Here is a 20925-nt window from a genome sequence, read left to right as displayed (position 1 = left end):
AGACAGCATCGTTTCTCTTTTTAACTAGAATAAATATGAGAAGAAGAATATTTCCTGATATTAAAACTAATTTTCAATCTGGAATGATCAATATTTTATATATTGACCTGTGTTCATTGTTGTTTTGGATATACAGAATCAATAGCTTTTTTGTTCCAAATCTGTGTTATTTATGGGTATCGCCTGTACTTTAGTTCATCAGCTTGTCATTCTATTCCATTCAATTCTACGTTAAACTACTCTATATTGAATGTTTTCGTACGTTTTGGTGACTCAAAATTGCAATAGTCTGCTGTTGAACAAAAATAAAAAAAGACATGTACCATTCAAGGAAATCATTAATCGTTCCGAATAACTATGGCACTTGCTTGTTTTAGAATTACAACCGACAGTTCGGTATTTTTTTACCTTTTAACTTTGGGTCGTTTAGTGCTTTTTAAAAATTTGAACGATATATAAAGAAACTAGATGAGATGACCGCTTCTTTTTAATTGTATGATTTGTCACCGTTGTGAATACTTATCTTCAGTAATAATTACCATAAATGGCAACGTTGTTGATCTTCTTTTGGGGGTTGTATTTACCAGATGTGATCACGTCCTAGGGACGGTAGAACTTCGTAAAGTTCATTTTTAAAGAGGCGGTTTAATTATGTTTGCAGATTTATCATCCGTCCACCTCGACATCGAGATATCCCACCCTTATTTGCTTTATTTATTTTCCATTTATTGAGTAAGTAGTTGTTATATCACTTATTTTGATCTCTGATTTTTATTTATTTAACAGGTCAATTGAAAAGTCCCCGACCTATCATAGTAAAACAATTTTTTTTGGCAATTTTTTTTTATTCAACATAATTCCCTTCAAGGGTGATACACTGATTATAGTGACCCTCCAACTCTTCGATACCATTTTTGTAGTACGATCTGTCTCTTGCTTCAAAATAGGCCTCAGTTTCGGCGATCACCTCTTCATTCGACGAAAATTTCTTCCCAGCGAGCATTCTTTTGAGATCTGAGAACAGGAAATCGTCGCTGGGGGCCAGATCTGGAGAATACGATGGATGAGTAAGCAATTCGAAGCCCAATTCATGGATTTTTGCCACCGTTTCTACTGGCTTGTGACATAATGCATTGTCTTGGTGAAGCAGTCCCTTCTTTTTCCAATAACGCTATGTAATACTCGCTGTTGATGGTCCTTCGTTTTTCAAGGTAGTCAACAAAAATTATTTCATGCGCATCCCAAAATACAGACGCCATAACCTTGCCAACCGACTGTTGCGTTTTCCCACGCTTTGGAGCGGCTCCATCGTGGGCTGACTGTCGGATTTTACTTCGGAGTGAAATTATGGAGCCATGTTTCATCCATTATCACATATTGACGCAAAAACTCGGGTTTATTATACTTGATCATCTTCAAACACTGCTCCGAATCGTCAACTCGTCGCTGTTTTTGGCCAAAAGTGAGCTCTCGCGGCACCCACTTTGCACAGTGTTTTCTCACACCCAAACATTCGTGAATGATATGATGTACATATGATGATATCTTTAGAGTGTCTGCTATTTCATTCAATTTCAATTTACGGTCATTCAAAATCATTTTGTGGATTTTTTAAATGTTTTCGTCGTTAACAACCTCTTTTGGGCATCCACTTCGTTCACCGTCTTCGGTGTTCATTTCACCACGTCTAAACTTAACATAGCAATCCTTGGTGGTTGATTTTTCTGGGGCAGTGTCCGGAAACTCGGCATCAAGGCAAGTTTTTGCTTCAACTGTATTTTTTCCCTTCAAAAAGCAATATTTTATCAACACGCGAAATTCCTTTTTATCAATTTTTTCACAATAACAAAAGTTGCTTCACTCAAAAAGTTATAGTTCACAAACTAATGATCTGATAGCTGTCAAATTTCGATATAATGATCAATTTAGATGTCAAATTTAGATATAATCTGTATTTTACGCCCTGGGTTTAAAAATAACCATACATAATATATCGGTTGATAAATATGTCTTGATAACCTTGCCAACCGACTGTTGCGTTTTCCCACGCTTTGGAGCGGCTCCATCGTGGGATGACTGTCGGATTGGACTTCGGAGTGAAATTATGGAGCCATGTTTTATCCATCACCACATATCGAGGCAAAAACTCGGAATTATTATACTTGATCATCTTCAATCACTGCTCCGAATCATCAACTCGTCGCTGTTTTTGGCCAATTCAATTTTTTCAATGTTACCACAGTTGTGTAATTTTAATTGCCAGTTGTTCTCTTTTTAAGACAATCATCTGTTATAAAATATATATACGATACATACATACAGGTTCTATTATTAAATTACGCAATCGGCATTGATGACATAGAAGTATGAAAAGAAAGAACTCATCAATTCCACGGCTGACTTAACGTGACTTGAAATAAAAGAACGACGGTTTAGCGTAGGTTTACTGTAAAATTACAACGCAGAAACAATGGTATGTGCTTTCTTTGATCCAATCGACCCTATACAAATAACTTGAATAGCGCTTTTAAACGTTTAATACGCGTTGCTGATGTATTTAGTGATTCTTATGATGGAGCACGATCGTTACTATGAACGGTGGATTACTTTTTTTCTTCTAATAAGACATTAACATTTTAGCGACTTTCTCTAAGTGCAAATAGGCGCGAATAACTATTAAAAATTTCGTTTGTTTAACGTATTTTACGACAATTTCTGCGAAGTGGGGGAGTATGCAAGCCGTTGATCTCGCTGAACTTACGAAAATTAGACATTTGCATCTCGATATTTTCTCTTTGTGATACATCGTCCGCTGAGTTCGAAGATTTAGAGGTTAGACTTTTTTTTAATTGAAACGCGAAACGGATGTTGGTTGTTGAAACTTAACAGAAATCTAACAGTTAAAGGGTAGTTGCCATGATTCCTCCAGTATATACTGCGAAATTGCCTGTAGAAAAAAAGTTATTTGGTGTATTTTAATTAGCATTTTAATAGGGTAGAAAGTCTCAGGTTAAGCCGGTGAATCATCAGTATCAGTTGACCTGCCGAGGGAGGAATTTACTTTTTATAACTTATATTTTATATTTTAATATTTTATAATATTGAATAAAGGATACATTTCATTTTAAATAAAACATGTTTCTATCAAAAAGTAAAAAAGATCCAAATCTTATTATCTCTAAGTTACTAATATTTTTTTCTTAATTTTTAGTCAGACTGCTAGTGATTTTCGTCATATAGTATTTTCACATTATTTTCATCTTGTTCGACATTGATGGTGGTAATGTTAGTTGTGCTACAAAAAATTAATTAAATCATTGTTAAACCACTTTGAATATTGAAAATTCATTGATTATATTATAAACAATTATATTAATATTATATTATTATAGATTATATTTTTAGATTATATTATTATGTTATAAACAATCATAAAAATGTCTGGCAATGAATTAAATATTTTTGTTAAGACTCTCAAAAGTCATTAAAAAAATATCTATTTTTAATTAATTTAAAAACTGAGTATTTTACCTGTACAGGTATGATAAGCACTAGAGAAAGCAACCCCTGTCGCTAGCCAGATGGGACGGGTGCTGACCGAGAGAGTGAATGAGATGATATGTCAGGTTACGTTAAGCTTAATTAGCTTACTTAGCTTAAGTTCATCTTACCTGAAATTCTCTCTCAAAAACGTTGCAGCTTTTAGACTATAATATATGCTAACTCTCACTTTTACTGACGGCGGTCCAATTCTTGGCAGATGCTGCCTGAACTTGTCCACCAAACGTCGAAGGGTCAATTTTGAATGGCCACCACGGAAACAACAGGTTAATCAAAAATCGCCAAAACAACATGGTCATCATAGACTGCCGAAATCAATGCGTTGTCACAACTTACATTTGAATTGAAAGAAAAACATTTAAAGTTGTGGGGTCAATGGTTGCCAAATCAACCATGAAATTTGTTATGTCAATTTTTCATGGATTGGAGGTAATTAACGAATAAAGTCAAATGATTAAGTAAGATTTAGATCATTTTTGAAATGTTGGGTTAAAGAGACAATTATCTTAAATAACATAGATATTAATTCCAAACAACTAATGGTATTAATATGGAAGATCTTTAAAAGTTTTGTGTTTTGGCATATTTTTAAAGAAACCCATTAGCTCCGATTAAAATGTTGGATCTTGTATTAACTGATAATGATCTAAATTCACACTTCTTGTATTTTTCCTGTTCTTTGTTGAGTGTGGAATCATATCGGTAAAGAGATGGTACACAGGCACGACATTTAGACATGATTGTGCATGTTTGTAGTATTAGTTCGGCATCAGGAAAATATGTCTTTTGATATATTGTTGCAAAAGACGAAAAGCGAATATATTCGAAAATTACCTTTCCTAGAATTAACTTTTAAATTGTATTTAATTTTATTTCAATAGGTTCGAAAAATTATACTTTGTCACTTTCTGGTAAAACAGTAATTCCATTGTCACGGAATTGAGATTTCTAGTTAAAAACTGAACCTGAAGTGATTTTGATGGGCATAAAAAATCAAATATGACGAAAGCGACCTTCTGAAATCTCCATTTCAATGCGCAGTAAAACTCTAAAACATTCTTGTGAATGAACTGTTACCTTTCAAACGTGACATGCCATTTATTATGGAAACAGAAGTTACTTAATCTCTAACATTATATTTATTTATGTTATTGCTATAAAGCTATGCAAAACTATATATATAAAACCCAACAAAAAAGAGTGAAACATTTTATATATGTTGAATAAAATAATTGAGCTTTCCATCAGTTTTCTGTACGTACCATTGGTTGGTCTTCATTTGCTAAATTTATAATAATTTGTATGACTCTACCAATTTTTACCATTCGTCATTTGGCTATCAAATTTTATTGGCTAATTGCTAAGTAAATGAGCTATGTTATATAATGCAGCGTTACGACCCTATTCCGACTACCTGTAGGGTGAACGAGTGAGATGGGTTTGCTCTGTTTTCTAATATATGAAAACCCTCAGGGTCGCCTTGTATCACCGTTCAATAAGTCGTCTCTTCTTTCTTTGAATAAAACAGTTATTAATGTAAATTAATAGTTTTTTTGTTTCTAAACCTATTTACATTTTACAATTGGCGCAGACGGTAGGATTTCGGTGAGATCTTAAGACTGTTCTCTTTTAGATTCATTCAATTAACCACACCATTAACCATTAATTCATCAAATTAGTTATAAAGAAAAGAAAACAGGTTGACGATGCATTGGCAATTGTTCCGCAGTTACTCGAAGCATTCTTTGGTGTAGTTAAATGGAGTTCGTGCAAAAAAGTTATAAAAGGTGGATTGAAGGTGATCCTAGCAAAAAACTATAACGTGGGGCACAAGTCTTGCTACCATTGACAGAATTTCAGCTGAGTGGCAATAATGGAATGATTATTTTCAATAAATATTGTTACTATTTGTGCTCATTCTTGTCGCCTATATCTATCCATAATAAAATTTGGACGTCTATGCAACATAATGGTTATAGCAAAAACAACAAAATGGTAGCGGAACTTTTGCCCCACCCTATATTACAAGTAAGAAACATTCAAACTTTGAAAAACACTTCTAGTCTATGGATTCTCGGTACATCACTGTTCAATGTGTAAGGTCACTAAACGCGGACTGAAGTTTGTTATGAATTAACATTGTATATTGCAATTTGACCAGAAGCTTGCAGTTCAGGATTGTTGTAGTTTAGTTTTTTAGAAATAGTGCCACTTCGAAAATCTTCAAAAGCAAATTAGCGGACGGAAGTACAATTGATACTCAAGGACAATCTTACAACCACTATAGGCTGACCAGACGGAATAACGACCACGTACATCTCTGTGACTGTTTCTTTAAGAGCTAGGGATTATGTAATACGGCCCTAATTATCTCGGTCATGTGCAAGGGCCCTCTGTTTTAACACTAACTGAATGGTGAACGAGTAAGATAGCTTTAGCACAATTCAACAAGTCGCATCTTTTTCGTTGAAAAAAATAACCAGTTTTTAAAATTAAATAACAATTTTTGTGTCTCTAAACCTCAATAAGTCTCCTCTTCTTTGCTAGAATAAAACAGTTTTTAAAATAAATTAATAGTTTTTGTGTTTATAAACCCTTTCACATTTTATAACTTCTATACAGATACGTTGATTAAATATGAAGATTGGGAAAAGCATTATTCAAGAGAACATAGAGTAGCATGTGCTGTACAAAAATTAATTGACGCATTAACTTGCAGTAAAAGACCATAGTCGGTGCCGACCGTTTGTTAATTATGCTCTGAAGAAGTTGGAAATACATCCTGATTTGAATGAAAAACCCTGCATAACTCAAAATTCATATTACTGTTGAATTCTAACTAACTAATAAATGGTAATTATTCTATTAATCGATAACACACTCTATTAATGCGAACTCAGCGGAAACGGTACTTGTTTCATACCCTCCCATATTCACCCAGATATCACCACCATTTCTCTTCGGTACGACCGAAACGGTACTTTTCACTTATCGGCATCAATGTTGCTTCGGCTGACCGTGGATCAAGTTCAAGATCGATCAACTGCAGTGGCGTTCCTCGCGAGTCCTCGTCCTTGAATTTTGCGCGCGTTCTTCGCTTCATCACCTGGCTAGTTCTTCGCGCGCCACACCAGCTGTCATGATTCACATCGACTTCGTAAAGGATGAGCGGCGTTATCGACCTGCTGACCCGGTAAGGACCTTCTCAATAGTTTAATCTGAATGATTTTGTATTATTTGTTGTGTTGTGTATTAAGAAAACTGTTATGGTTTCTTCATAATTGCTCAACTGGTGACTACCCAGGACTTATTCTTGATCATTGTTTTGGATCTAGGAAGAAGTATTGAGGGTTTCTATGTAGACCCGATTATTTAATTGAAGTAATGTTATTTCTATTAATTGTATTGACTTCTGTTATTATATTTTTGCTACAGACAGACTGGTTGAAACTTTGAGTAAAATATTGTGTCCATAAGAGGGTATTGAACAAAGGGGTACCAAAATACATCGGTGGCTAAAATGTTTCAGTTTGAACACTGTGGTCGTGATAATTGGTAAGATCCATTATTATTAGGTCTAGAATTGTAGTTACTCGTGAAATAGTATACGAGGAAATAAAAAAAAATATGAGCAGATAAATTATTAAATTGACTGAATAAGAAAAACAGTGGATAAAAACAAGGTAGACTTTTTCTGTAAAAGTCGGGTGTATGTCTTTTCTATACATTTATTTCGATCAGTAGATATTCGATTTGGTTCTTGTACTAGCGCATTACAAAAATCATATAGAAATAGATTTGGTTAGCCATAAGTATGAAATGTTATGATTTGATATGTATGGCATTTTATTCTACTGACGTTAACATAGTTTTGAAGTTACTTTCTGTCAAAATAACAACATTATTGATTTATATTTTTATTCAGAATGTCGTATTTTGTGATTTTAAAACGTGAATTTGAGGCAGATGTTACTTTTCTTACTTCATTAATAGAAAAAAGTCTCTCCATTTGCTGGTGGAGACTTACCAGGCTCCAACTAACAGGTCAATTGAAAAGTCCCCGGCCTACCTTAGTAAAACAAATTTTTTTGCCAAAATTAGTTTTTTTATTCGAATTAATTCCCTTCAAGGATGATACACTGATTATAGCGGCCCTACAACTTTTCGATACCATTTTTGTAGTACGATTTGTCCTTTGTTTCAAAATAGGCCTCAGTTTCGGCGATCACCTGTTCATTCGACGAAAGTTTCTTCCCAGCGTGCATTGTTTTGAGATATGAGAACAGGAAATAGTCGCTGGGGGCCAGATTTAGAGAATACGGTGAACAAGGAAGCAATTCGAAGCCCAGTTTATGGATTTTTAACACGGTGAATTTTCTTGATGAAGCAGAACTTTCTTTTATGCTTTTTAACGCTATGTAATAGTCGCTGTTGATGGTCCTTTCTTCTTCATGGTAGTCAATGAAAATTATTCTGTGCGCATCCCAAAATACAGACGCCATAACCTTGCCAGCCGAATGTTGCGTTTTCCCACGCTTTGGGGCGGGTTCATCGTGAGCAGTCCACTGGGATGACTGTCGATTGGACTTTGGAATGAAATGATGGAGCCATATTTCATCCATTGTCACATATCGATGAAAAAACTCGGGTTTATTACGCTTGATCATCTTCAATTATCTTCAAATACTGCTCCGAGTAATCAACTCGTCGTTGTTTTTGGTCAAAAATGAGTTCGCGCGGCACCCACTTTGCACAGAGCTTTCTCATACCCAAATATTTATTGAATGACATGATGTATACGTTCAGTTCATATCTTTAGAGTGTCTGCTATTTCATTCGATCTCAATTTACGGTCATTCAAAATCATTTTGTGGATTTTTTAATGTTTTCGTCGGTCAACCTCTTTTGGGCGTCCACTACGTTCAGCGTCTTCGGTACTCATTTCACCACGTCTAAACTTAGCATACCAATCCTTGATGGTTGATTTTCCTGGGGCAGTGTCCAGGAACTCGACATCAAGCCAAGTTTTGCTTTAACTATATTTTTTCCCTTCAAAAATCAATATTTTATCAATACGCGAAATTCCTTTTTATCCATTTTTTTCCAATAACCAAAGTTCATTTACTCAAAATGCTATAATTCACAAACTAATGATCCGATAGCTGTCAAATTTATACACTCATCTTTTGAGGGTTAGGGCTAACTAAAAAACATATGGATTTAATTCTAGTAGCGCTATCCATGTGTTAGGCCGGCGACTTTTCAATTGATCTGTTATAAGAACATGTGAAACGCAGTTTCGACTATTCAAATGTGGTGATTTCAATGTTCAAAGGAAAGAACGTACGTTTGAAAATGTGGAATTTGACGGGTTATTTGATGAAAGGCCAACACGAACTCGAAAACAATTAAAAAAGCACTCGAATATGATCCGAGCCGCAATTTGTGTACGGAAAAAAATGGATCGAAAAATGGAAAGATGAGTAGCACTAGCAATTAGAAAATCGAAAAATCGTCAGTGAAATTCTGCTTCAGGGATATGAAAGGAACTCAATTCTACATCGAATTATAAAGGGTGATATCATCTGGTGAAATCGGCCCATCGAATGCATGCACAAGTCGTTTTACTCTCAAGACCATAAGTGCGTCTGGTGGGACAGGTTGGCTTCGTGTATTATGAACTATTGAAATCTGTAAAAACAGTTAATGCTGATTACTACAAATTTGAGCTGTGCATTGATCGGAAATCCTCTAGAATATACTCAAGCATATGATAATGTTATTTTTTAGCATTAAAACGCATTATCTCATAGCAGTCAAAGTAGTGATTCTATCACTTTTTCACATCGACGGGGTTCTTGCTTACAGAGCAGTAATTCACCGATTTCGAAGAATTTTAAATATAGCTAATGAATGGTTTAACTCAAAAGAGAAGCGGTTATTTTGGAATGGCATCTGTCAGAATTGTCTGACATTGGACAAAATATATGAAATCAAATGGTCAATACTTGAATAAATCTATTGACGAAAAATAACCTTATTAGTCCGATATATTACGGAATTATTACCTGACAACAAAAGAAACTGTTATTGTTTTAAAATATATCAATTTGCTTTTTTTTGTGTTCTTGTTTTCTGTGCCTGTTAACGTATTAACGAGTTAATGCTCAGTAATATGTCTTTGTACATACTGATGTAATAATATGGTTTTGTTTTATTGATGTGCTGAATTTGAACATACACCATTCTTCCAATTATGATTTATTTTGAATATTTCGGTTGAATTATATGGAGACATCAGACTATGAATCGACAGCATAGGTTAAATTTTTACGATGTAAAATTTATCAATAACTGTCTGGCAGAAAGTTAAAAAAGCAGGAGGCAACAATTGATATTTGTCTGAATATAAACGTGTGCACAAATTTTTAACGCTTCTTATGGAAAATGATGGCCTGGGTTTTCAGGGGTTGATTTGTAACCTCCAGAATTTGAACTACTTGACCGCAGGATCGAGCTGTTTCTGTAAACGTTGATGAATTGTAACATCGAACCTGGCGGCCGTGAAGAAAGCAGTGTCGCCAGCGTAAAACGCGACGTCAATGTGCTCTTTTCTCGGCAGATCTGAAATAAAGAGGTTAAATAAGGCTGGAGCCAACGGGGAACCTTGAGTTACGCCAGCATCAATTTGTTTTCGACTGGAAGGTGTTTTCTTGATCTTGACCTAGCAGGTCTGTCCGATAGGACTTGATGAGAGCGGTTAGGTCTTCTGGGAGGGGGACCAAACCAAACCGTCGTGCTAGACCTTGTCGAAGGCTTTGGTTAGGTTCATAAGGACTGCTCAGAGCTTTTTATGTTGATCAAGAGCGTGATGGATATGTGTGGCCAGACGGGCAGCCTGATGGACGGATGAGTGGTGAGAGCGAAAGTCAAATTGTTCATCAGGAATGATGTTGATTCCTTTGGGAAAGAGTTGAAAGCGTAGAGTATTGCCCTCTCGGCAATCTTCGAAATGGCACTGAGAAGGCTGATGGGTCTGTAGTCAGGTGGAGATGATTTTGCTCCTTTCTTGGGAATAATATCGCTATATGTGCGTGTTTCCAAGATGCCGGGAATTGTTGTAGCCTTATGTTGGAGTTAACGATGTTTGCCGGTTCCGCGAGCTGCTTATGCATGAGCTTTATAACTGGGTAATCGATATTCCGTCTAAACCTGGAGATTTTTTGGTTTGAAGTTTGCCGATCATAGTCTCTAGAGACTTTGGAGACACGAAATAGTTGAGAAGAAAGGCTGGGGTTACTGGCCTTTTGATGGAGTTAGATTCGTTGATGAGAGTGTCGTTGTCTTTAGCTTTAGTTTTCTTTGCGGGTGGGAGGCATACCTCGTAGGTCTCTGCCAGGACCTCGACTTTTTCTTGGTCAGTAACTGCGAAATTACCCGTAACTGCTGGCTTCACGGGGGATGAGATTGTGCGTCCTTCCCACGAGGCATTTGGAGACACGCCAAAAAGAGGGGGGCCATCAAGGGTGAATCGGGCTAATCTGCATAAACCGTTTTTGATGCGAATTTCACGTTTAAGAGAAGCGGGAAGGTCGTTTCTCCACGGTTGGGGTTGTGATAAAATTTTGACTGTGGAAGATTCGTGAGCAGAATATCACGAGTTAGCTTGAGTACGGCCCCCTAGAGCTGTTCTGAAGTATTAATTTTCGTAATTGGATCGGATTTCGGGAGTAGAGATTGGTAGTTCTTTTAGTTGGTCTTTTTCCTGAATCTTGTGAGTGGGACTTGAGTAGTTGGGCAGTTTTCTAGTTTGAGAAGGACCGGACGATGATCAGAGTCTAGTTCGTTAAGGATTCGAACTTCGGAAGAGCAATTTACGTGTTGTGGAATAAAGAAATCAAAGACTCTTGCTGCGCCTTGAGAAGCTGAACTGGGGCGATGGGTGTGTTTCTTATATTACTACCTGTATACACAATTGTTGATAAAATTAATCACTAAATTTTGCTTAATTCATTTACCATATCTTTAAAACATTTAGTATTCATCTTTTCCTTATACATTCTAATCTAATGTTCACGTATACTTAAGAACAATTATACACATATATATGCAAAAATATATATCTATGCATAAATCGTTCACATTCTACCCTGTCTTGGAAATTGTCAGCATTGAATTATAATCCCACATTCAGAAAGTTTAATTCAAGTGATTAACTAAGCTCTTAATTTATAGTCTATTTGTTCACGATTTAACCTTTTGTCAATTTCTTCTTCAAAGTGTCTGATCGAGTTCATCCAAACCAAAGGTGTTATTAACTCTTATAACTCGATAATAAAAAGATCACGAACAATATATCGGCAATAAATTATTAATAAGTGTTAATCCAATATTTACCTTTTTCGATCAACTTTTATTCTCTTAACACTTTTTATTATCATCTTTCCCAATGTGGTCCAATGTCCCATTCTGAAATATCCATGTTGAAATCCATCCAAATTGAAATAATAAGTCTTCCTTGATTTCATTATATGCTTTTAAAAATTGTATTATTTTAAAAGCAATACCTGGAAGTACCTGGAATTACCTGGAAAATCCTATATTACCTGACAGTGTACGAAATTATATTCTACATGCCTCAACGACCATATCTCATAGCTCCAAGCTATCTATGGATACTTTCCAGAGAGTTTCCTTCAAAATAATTTAATTGAATTATGTTAATATTAAAAAAATCTACTCACTAATTTATACATATTTTTGATCTCTGATAGAGTTAACATCAAGCTGATGTTGATTTGTCACTCGCTTTGTATGAAAACCGTTTCTTTTCAGTGAATGTTAGATTATATTTTTAATTTTTTGAGATATTTTAATGACCGTAATTATATTAATATTCAATGCAGCTGCAAAACGCTTAAAAATACTTTCAGTAAAAACTGATTAAACTTAATATTTAACAGTAAAAATGTTTATCTCTCTAACGAATTTTACTGCCAAGAAGGTTGAGCGGTATAAAAGCTGTACGTTTTAATAACACTTGATAGTGTTATTTATTAACTACAATACTAGCTTTATTTTGGGTGTGGAATTAATGAAATAATAGTTCATTGAAAATCTAAAAACGTAACGTCAACTATCATTAAAAAGCATTAAATTATCTGCAAATAGTCAAATTACCGTTGCCTTCTAGGAAAACACACAAATCCATCATTGTTTAAACATCTTAATTATTCTCACAAATTAAAAAAAGGAAACAAACTAACAGGTTATTGGTTTGTGGAAAATAAATATACTTATTTCAATGCTAAACAAGAATATGTAAATATTACAGAAAACATATTTAAGTTGTACTTTATGGTGTTTACTTAAGGGTTAAATCCATTCTAAGAAAATTGTTTATGGAACTGATGAATAGAATATATTTCTGGATATGTTCTTTAAAGGTGTGGTTTTAAAATACTATTGGTTAATAATATTTTTAAAAAATCTAAGTGGAATTGTTATTATAAACAATAGAATATAGCAGTTATATTGGATAATTGGATGATAATCGTTTCTATATCGGATAATCACTAATAATGAAACCTATATTATAAAGCTAAGCTGTATCACCTTACATCGCAATTGAGAAATGGGATTAAACAACTAAGAAATGACACCGTGGGTGAATTTCTATGTGGAATTTCTGCTAATAGTATTAGTGCTGAGTATTCACTCTGGAGAGCTACCAGAAACTTAAAAGAGGAGCTATCATATAGACGCCTCTGATAAAAAATGAGGATGGGAGCTGGACCAGAGATAATCAGGAGAAGGATACAAGATCTGCAGATCACCTTGAGAGAATGTTTCAACCCCATACAGTGAGTTGCATTAAATCATTTCGCTGCGCTATTGGACAGGAAAGGATGAAAATTCCATTTTTTTTTGGCCAAGGTTGAGAAATCAATAAAAAATGGTATTAGCGCAAAAAGGCTCCTGATTTTGACCTTATTACCGGGAATATATTAAAGGAACTTCCAAGAAAAGTACTAATTAAGATCACCAATATAATAAATCATTGAAACTACATATGTACAGTCTATCCAAAGTTATTTTGTACATACGTCATCTAAATTTGTGACGTCAAAACGTCGCAATGTTGCCGTATCAACTCTGAGTATTAGTTCAGTTTGGCTTTGACATAAAACAAAATCCTAATCTAAATAAAATAATTAAACAAACATACTATTATCAAATATAATTTATTACCACCTATGAGTTAGAGTTCTAGGCGTGTTTTTAATGTAGTTATATCCCCTGGAGGCCTAATGCACCTAATTAACAATTGTATATCCAAGTAATTAATTTACTTTCATTAGAGGGCATATTTACCTTTTGCGCTTAATTCATGTGTCCTTCGGTACTTCGGTAGTGTTTCCTTGTAAAGACATTTTGACATCACTGTATTTCTCCTTCGTTTGTTCTGTTAATATCTGTATATATTTTTTTTTGGTAGAACTATTTTTAATCACTGAATTCTTCTTAATGCATTTGTCATATCTGCAAAATAGTTACTATTCTTTCTCTCCTGATACATTTTAACCAAATGATCATGTATAATCTGAAAAATTACACATATATCTAAGCACATAAATCTTTTACACTCTACAATGACATTTCCTACAATTATCATATATTAATTATATACTCACTTTGAGTTGTTTCCACTCTAATCACTCTATCTTGGTATTGTCAGCACTGAATCATAATCCCATATTCGGAAAGTTTCACTCAAGTGAATAACTAAGCTGTTCATTTCTAATCTATTGACCATCTATATCAACATTTATTCACAATTCTATCATTTTTCAATTTCTTCTTCAATGTGTTCGATCAATTAAACCAAAGGTATTATTATCCATTCTTGTTTCCAGCACGAAGTACAATATATCTGCAACGAATTATTAATAAATGTTATGATTAATAAAACTTAATCAATTGTTATTCCAACGTTTACCTTTTTCCATCAACTTTTGTTATCATAACACTATTTTTATTATCAACTTGCCAAGAGTGACCCTAAATACATAAATTGAAATATTAAGTCTTCTTTCATTTTATTATATGCTTTTAAAAATTGTATTCTTTAAAAGCAATATCTGGAAGGTCTATTTAACCTCTTCGATACTTTTCGGACTAACAGTTTCCTTTGAAATAATTGTATTAAATTATCTTGGTATTGAAAAACTACTCACTGTTTTTATTCTTTTCATATATTTAGTCTCTGATAGAGCTAACATCAAGCTGACCTTGATTCATCACCCGTTTCGTATGAGGACTGTTTTTTTTTCGGTCAATTCAAGATTATGTTTTTAATTTTTTGTGTCCATATTAATATTCAGTGTATCTGCAACACACTAAAAATATTTTCAATAAAAATCGCAGCAAATTAATATATAACAGTAAAAATGCTTACCTCTCTAACGAATTTTACTGGCCTCTTGTTATCTGGCTTCGAAATTTTCAATTGAAGTAGTAATAAGGAGCGATTTGAAATGTATCAAAACAAGCAAAGCATTAAAACCTCTTATCACTATTGTTTTGAAAAATTTGGATATATTTGACAATCGGATGACTTTGACAGGCCAGTGAGGTTACATGTTCGATCAGACAGCATTTAGCGTCTTTTTAGTTAGAATAAAATGAGAAGGAAAGTATTGTCTGATTCTAAAACGAATTTATAAATTGCGGCAGGCAATACATTAAACATCTTGATGACGTATATACAAAAATATTTATTATTTAATTTTTGTTGAAGTTGAAATTTTAAAATGCACAATTATTTTAGATTGATTTAAAATGAGCTATACTTAAGTTGTAACGGTAACCATTACCATATCGAATCATTTCCGTTATAATGAAATTAAATATAATTACGACACACATTTTTTCTTCTTCTCTTTCCTGTTCTTCTCTAGCGAGATCTTTGTTTCTTTGCATCCTGTGCCACTGCATCCTGTGAAAACTTGCATTTCCTATCATATTATTTATCGAGTTTTTTATGATGTATACCATAATATAGTTTTGCCAATAAAATAACCAATGTAGGTCCTATAAAAGTCGAATACATAAAAAATAAAATACGTTTTAAACTCGGAGAGGATGTTTCCTTTTCATTTTACGCTAGTTAAAAAGAGTCAGAATGCTGCGTGATACGTTGGAACATGTAATTGAATCAGTCTATAATATTCGATTTGTGTTGATATTGGTTGGCCCAGTTGTCAAATGTCTACAAAATTTTTCAAAATATGACAACCTGATGACGTTCATTGGCTATTTTATTAGATAGAACATAAATCTTACCGCAGCGTTGTACATTTTTGATATGGTTTCCATTTTAGTATATTGCCATTTTGCCATGCTGTGCTATTGTGTCAGTTGTTGCCTTTGTGCTCTGCTTACAACAGCATTAACATAATCATAACCTTAGATAAATATGGTTATATCCAAAATCACTTCCTACTGATTAACATACCTTACAGTTAAATCGACGTAATGATTGCTGTAGAAACCCTTAATTTTCTGCCAATGGTATGACATAATTGATGAAGTATAGAAGAGTAATTTGATGATCGCCCATTTTTTATTATTTAAGTAAAGGTACTTTCAGTAATATCTCATCCAAAATGATGTTGAAGAGAATCCCCTTGTCGATTATCACGGTTTACAGTGATTGGTTCAGACGTGAGCTTAATTCATTTTGCTAGAAGTTGGTGATTTGCTATTGTTTTAATGAGGTTGTGTGTCATGATGGGAGATGTGGTTTTGGTCGTAAAGAAGGTGTACAATGTATGTAGGTTTTGCTGTATTATAAAGATGTCAAATTATAAATTTTGTTTTTTTATAACTTGATTCCATTTTAATTTGAGTAAAATCTTTTTATTTTTTATTTTTTTCTGTGTATATTTCTGGCCGCAAAACTGATTTGACTAAGTAGTTGGTAGAATGACTTGAAATTTGAATAGCATGTATTAGGAATAGGATATTCTAAGCGTTTTGCTTAGGTTTAAAAATAATTAAATTGTATTTTTTTACTTTTTTAACAATTAATATCAGACTGAGTTATGTTGAAGCGTAGCGGAAGACAATCTTATCTAATTGTTAAATTCGATGGTTTTAACATTTCTCTATATAAAATTTTCTTTTAATAGTTTTCCTTTTAATATTATTGAATTGCATTTTCGACAATATTTAATTTTGTTGTATGACTGACTCGGATTTGATTTCAACGATTCAAAAGTGGTGCTTTTAATGTCCATGACCTAAGAACGGTTTGGAGGACCAAAAATGGCCGAAACAGTCAAAAAAGACAATGAGATTTAGGACTTATTGGACAAAGAGCAAGTTCAAACTTTTACAGTTTAGTTTCCAGGCATTAACTTAAAATGGGAAAGATCCAAAAGAAGGTTTACAACACGAAGTGACGGAAATACAATTTCGGACCGTATAAAAACATCCCAATTAAAAGAAGCAAAATATTCATGACCATAAAATCTTTCTGTGCATATGGTGCGGTTAGTAAGTTGTAGTGATTTATGAGTTGCTAAAACCGAATGAAATTGTGATTGTGATTAGTGAAAATGTCTATCGACGTCAATTGAACAAATTGAACGACATATTGTTGCAAAAGTAAAAGTTGTAAATAGTTGTAGTTGTGTATTGTAAATCAAATGCGAAGTTCTGCCGTACCTAGTACATTCATCAGACTTTTCTGATTACGATATGTTCAGTTAGATGGAGCACGGCTTAGTTGGCACATGGTTATTAAAAAAAATTGCAATAAAAGCCTTTTTTAATGCGAAAATATAGTCAGAATTTATACAAGCATTTTATATATAATGGATCTCAAGATTAATTAGTAATAATTACCGCATCTTAATTAACTGTAGTTAAAAAATGCAGATAGTTTGAACATTACCATTAAAACCCACCTTGCATGCCCAAAGAAATACTTTCTTGTATGTTTTCTTAGTTCAATGTTAAACGGCAACGATAACAGCGTGAGCCATTGGTGATTATTCATCTATTCGCATTATTGCTGAGAAATCTCACGCTAGATATAACGAAACCTGCATCAAGCGAGGAAAAGTTATAGCTGGGGAAAACTTTCACTGATTTCTCTCTTTCTTGTTTTTTTTCTAAATAAATTATGCTTCATTTAAAGCAAATCCTTTGTCATTGCGAATTGCTTTACAATTATCTTTTTAACAAGATTGTATACGGTATATATTTATTCAAGATTGAGAATATTACCTTTACTTGATTAGATTATCCAAGTGTTATAAAAGATGAAGTTATTATTCTTATACGTTGTTTATTCAGTAAGTGCATTATGTTCATCTTGTTGAACTTATAGCAAGTTCCAAAATTTACATTTAATTTTCGCCACTTTTATGAAGAAGTCCTTTTCATTGTTGATAATATTTAAAAATCAGTTAAAATACAGTGGTTATGGTTTGCAAATTTCGTATAAAATATGGCCAGACAGATTCAGGAAGACTAGATCAATTACTATGATGCTAAATCCAATAACAAGGCCGCCACTTTTATCAAGGAGTCCTTTTCATTGTTGATATTATTTAAAAATCAATTATAATATAGTGGTTATGGTTTGCAAATTTCGTATAAAATATGGCCAGACAGATTCAGGAAGACTAGATCAATTACTATGATGCTAAATCCAATATCAAGGCCGCCACTTTTATCAAGGAGTCCTTTTCATTGTTGATAATATTTAAAAATCAATTAAAATATAGTGGTTATGGTTTGCAAATTTCGTATAAAATATGGCCAGACAGATTCAGGAAGACTAGATCAATTGCTATGATGCTAAATCCAATAACAAGGCCTTTAAAATGTTATTTCTGAAGCAGTGAGAGTTGTAGTGAAAGTCTAGTAACATCAATTTGACTTCGCGGAAAAAAATTGCAATCTCATGTAGAGTTCAGAGAACCCATGTGTGATTATAGTAAAACAAATGTGTCGATAACTGTCAACTGTTAAATTTAGACTGGTTTTAATACTACATATTAGAGTATTAAATTATAAAACAATATAATATATAGTAATGTTTATTCATATATTTGGTTTGTTTCGTTCTTTTTCTCTTCTTTTTTTATTTTTTGCTCTTTTAGTTACGAACTAAAGGACCTTTATTTTATTAGACCGAAATATACATTAATTTAAAGCTTACGTCTTATATTATTTTCGAGTAATTTCTGGTATTCAATTTCAGGTCAAATAAAGAACACTACCTAGTGGCATATATTTCGCTTTATCTTCAGCAGATTTGATGTGTTGCTTTTAAGTGAGCTTTTAGGATTCCTTGTATCCTTTCGAGTGAGCATAGAGACTAGCAGTAATTTTGTTTTTTTAAACGTTGTAGGAAACGATTGAAAATATTCTGATTAATATATATTGTACCAATTTTTCTCAAGAGATCTTTTTAAAAAGCATTAGAATATAGATAAGCATAAGGTTTTTTGTTTTTTTTTCATCTAGGTTTCTTTTTATACTCCCCATAAGCTTCTAGATAAAGATCTCGACTATCTATAGTGGCTTTATTCATGAAGTAATGTTAAAAGAAAACTGATATTAGTATATAATATATTTAGAAGATATTTATTTATCAGAAGATATAGATTTTTAGATACATATTAGATCCTTAGTAGTTCAACAATCTATCAATCGTTCAATCAATTTGAAGTAATCTAATTCAGTAATCAGGTCATTGAATTCTGTGTAAAGCTTATTGCAAACGTTTCAAAGGTGGTGATTTTGATACCGAAGACCATGATCGTTCTGGGCAGGCAAAAGAATTGAGAGCGAGTATTTGAAGACATTTCTCGATGAAACCATCGGTGGTGATCACTATCGAGTACAGCTGAAGCATTTGAGCCAAACATTGTACAAAAGACGGCTGGAATGCGATCAAAAAGCCAACGATGCTATCTTCAGCATGATAACGTCCAACCACATGTTGTAAAACCGGTGAAAACATACTTGGAAGTATACTTCAGACCCTGCTCCTTCTGATTACTAATTATTCCGACAAATGAGTCCTGACCTATTGGAGTAGAGCTTCATTTTTTATAAAGATAACCAAAAAATGAGTCGATTCATGGATGGCCTCAAAAGAGCTCACATTGCTCTTTTGGGGTGGAATTGCGAGGTAACTTGCCTGAAAAAATGAGAAAATGTAGGAGCTATCGATGAGCAATACTTTCAATAAAATACATTGTACAGATTTTTTACAATAATAATTTTTATTATGTGTATGTTGTTGTTTTTGTTGTGTATTAGTCTCTTTAGCCTGTAAATAATAAAAATATATTTAAAAATTATATGCCACAAGTACTATAAACAAGGTAATATTCAGCTAAACAGTTTAACAAAAGCAGTACAAAGTATATCATATATTCTTCGTATTCAATAAATAAGATTGTTTCTTTGTTCTTCTCTTTTTTAATATTCCCCTGTTTTTCACAACATTTCAGAAACAATTCATCGCAACTAAGAACTGATCATAATAACTATCTATATCGATGTCATACATATTGAGTTTTCACCATTTCCAACATCAGATACTCGAGTATATTTAAGAAGTTTTTATATGATTATTTGCTTTGTTTTCTTTTCTAATTCAGCTAAAAAAGTATCCCATTGACTGCTTGCATATTTTGTCCTAATAAATAGTAAATTATTAAATAATCTTTCACGTTAATTATATTAGTTTTTCATTTTCTTAACTCATTCTTTGCAAAAAGTGGTTTATTTAGATTTAGATCTTTTCAATATATTTAAATCGTCACTTTCCTTCCTACCTGAATGTAAGCAATTGCAAACAATTAATATTTTCTATAGTTTTCTCAAAGTTATGAGATATTTTTGTTTTTAACGACAGTTAGTTAACAATTCTGTATATAGATATAAAAAAGGAGAAAATAGGTTAGCGTGAATATTTAGTCATACTTAACTCTATTTTAACATTGGAAGCCATTGACATCGTCCATGACCTACTACGCAACAGCATCGCTACTTAAATGGAATCGTAATAAAGTGTTTAATAGAGTAAAAAGTACAATAAATAGAAAGAATTCTCGTTATTTAAATCATTCGCTAACTGTTAATGCCAGTTACACATATCTTCGATATTTCTCGCGTATCAGTATTAAATTTTATTCATATTTGCTTGATGCTCTAGTTTATTAAATGTACAGTTTAATTTATACGTTTTCTAGAAGCAGTTGAACTGGATCGAATGAACGGTATGTACGGTACTGTACCTTTCTCTGACACATCATTGAGTTGAATGTAATTTAA

General features: G+C 33.2%; 1 protein-coding gene across 1 annotated transcript in view; it reads left to right on the top strand.

Annotated features, from left to right (window-relative positions):
• The first annotated feature begins 6577 nt into the window (after nt 1-6577).
• LOC143195141 (acyl-CoA Delta-9 desaturase) overlaps nt 6578-20925 on the top strand; it is an 81374-nt gene continuing 67026 nt past the window's right edge. Inside the window, exon 1 of the mRNA XM_076402052.1 lies at nt 6578-6754. Coding sequence (XP_076258167.1) covers nt 6701-6754 — 54 coding nt within the window. The 5' untranslated portion in view covers nt 6578-6700. The remainder of the gene's footprint in view (nt 6755-20925) is intronic.

The sequence above is a fragment of the Rhynchophorus ferrugineus genome, unplaced genomic scaffold (assembly GCF_030347505.1).
Source record: "Rhynchophorus ferrugineus isolate W39M unplaced genomic scaffold, kcgeb_rfMv2 rfM4, whole genome shotgun sequence".
NCBI lineage: Eukaryota > Metazoa > Arthropoda > Insecta > Coleoptera > Curculionidae > Rhynchophorus > Rhynchophorus ferrugineus.
This window is presented reverse-complemented; position numbering and strand designations above follow the sequence as displayed.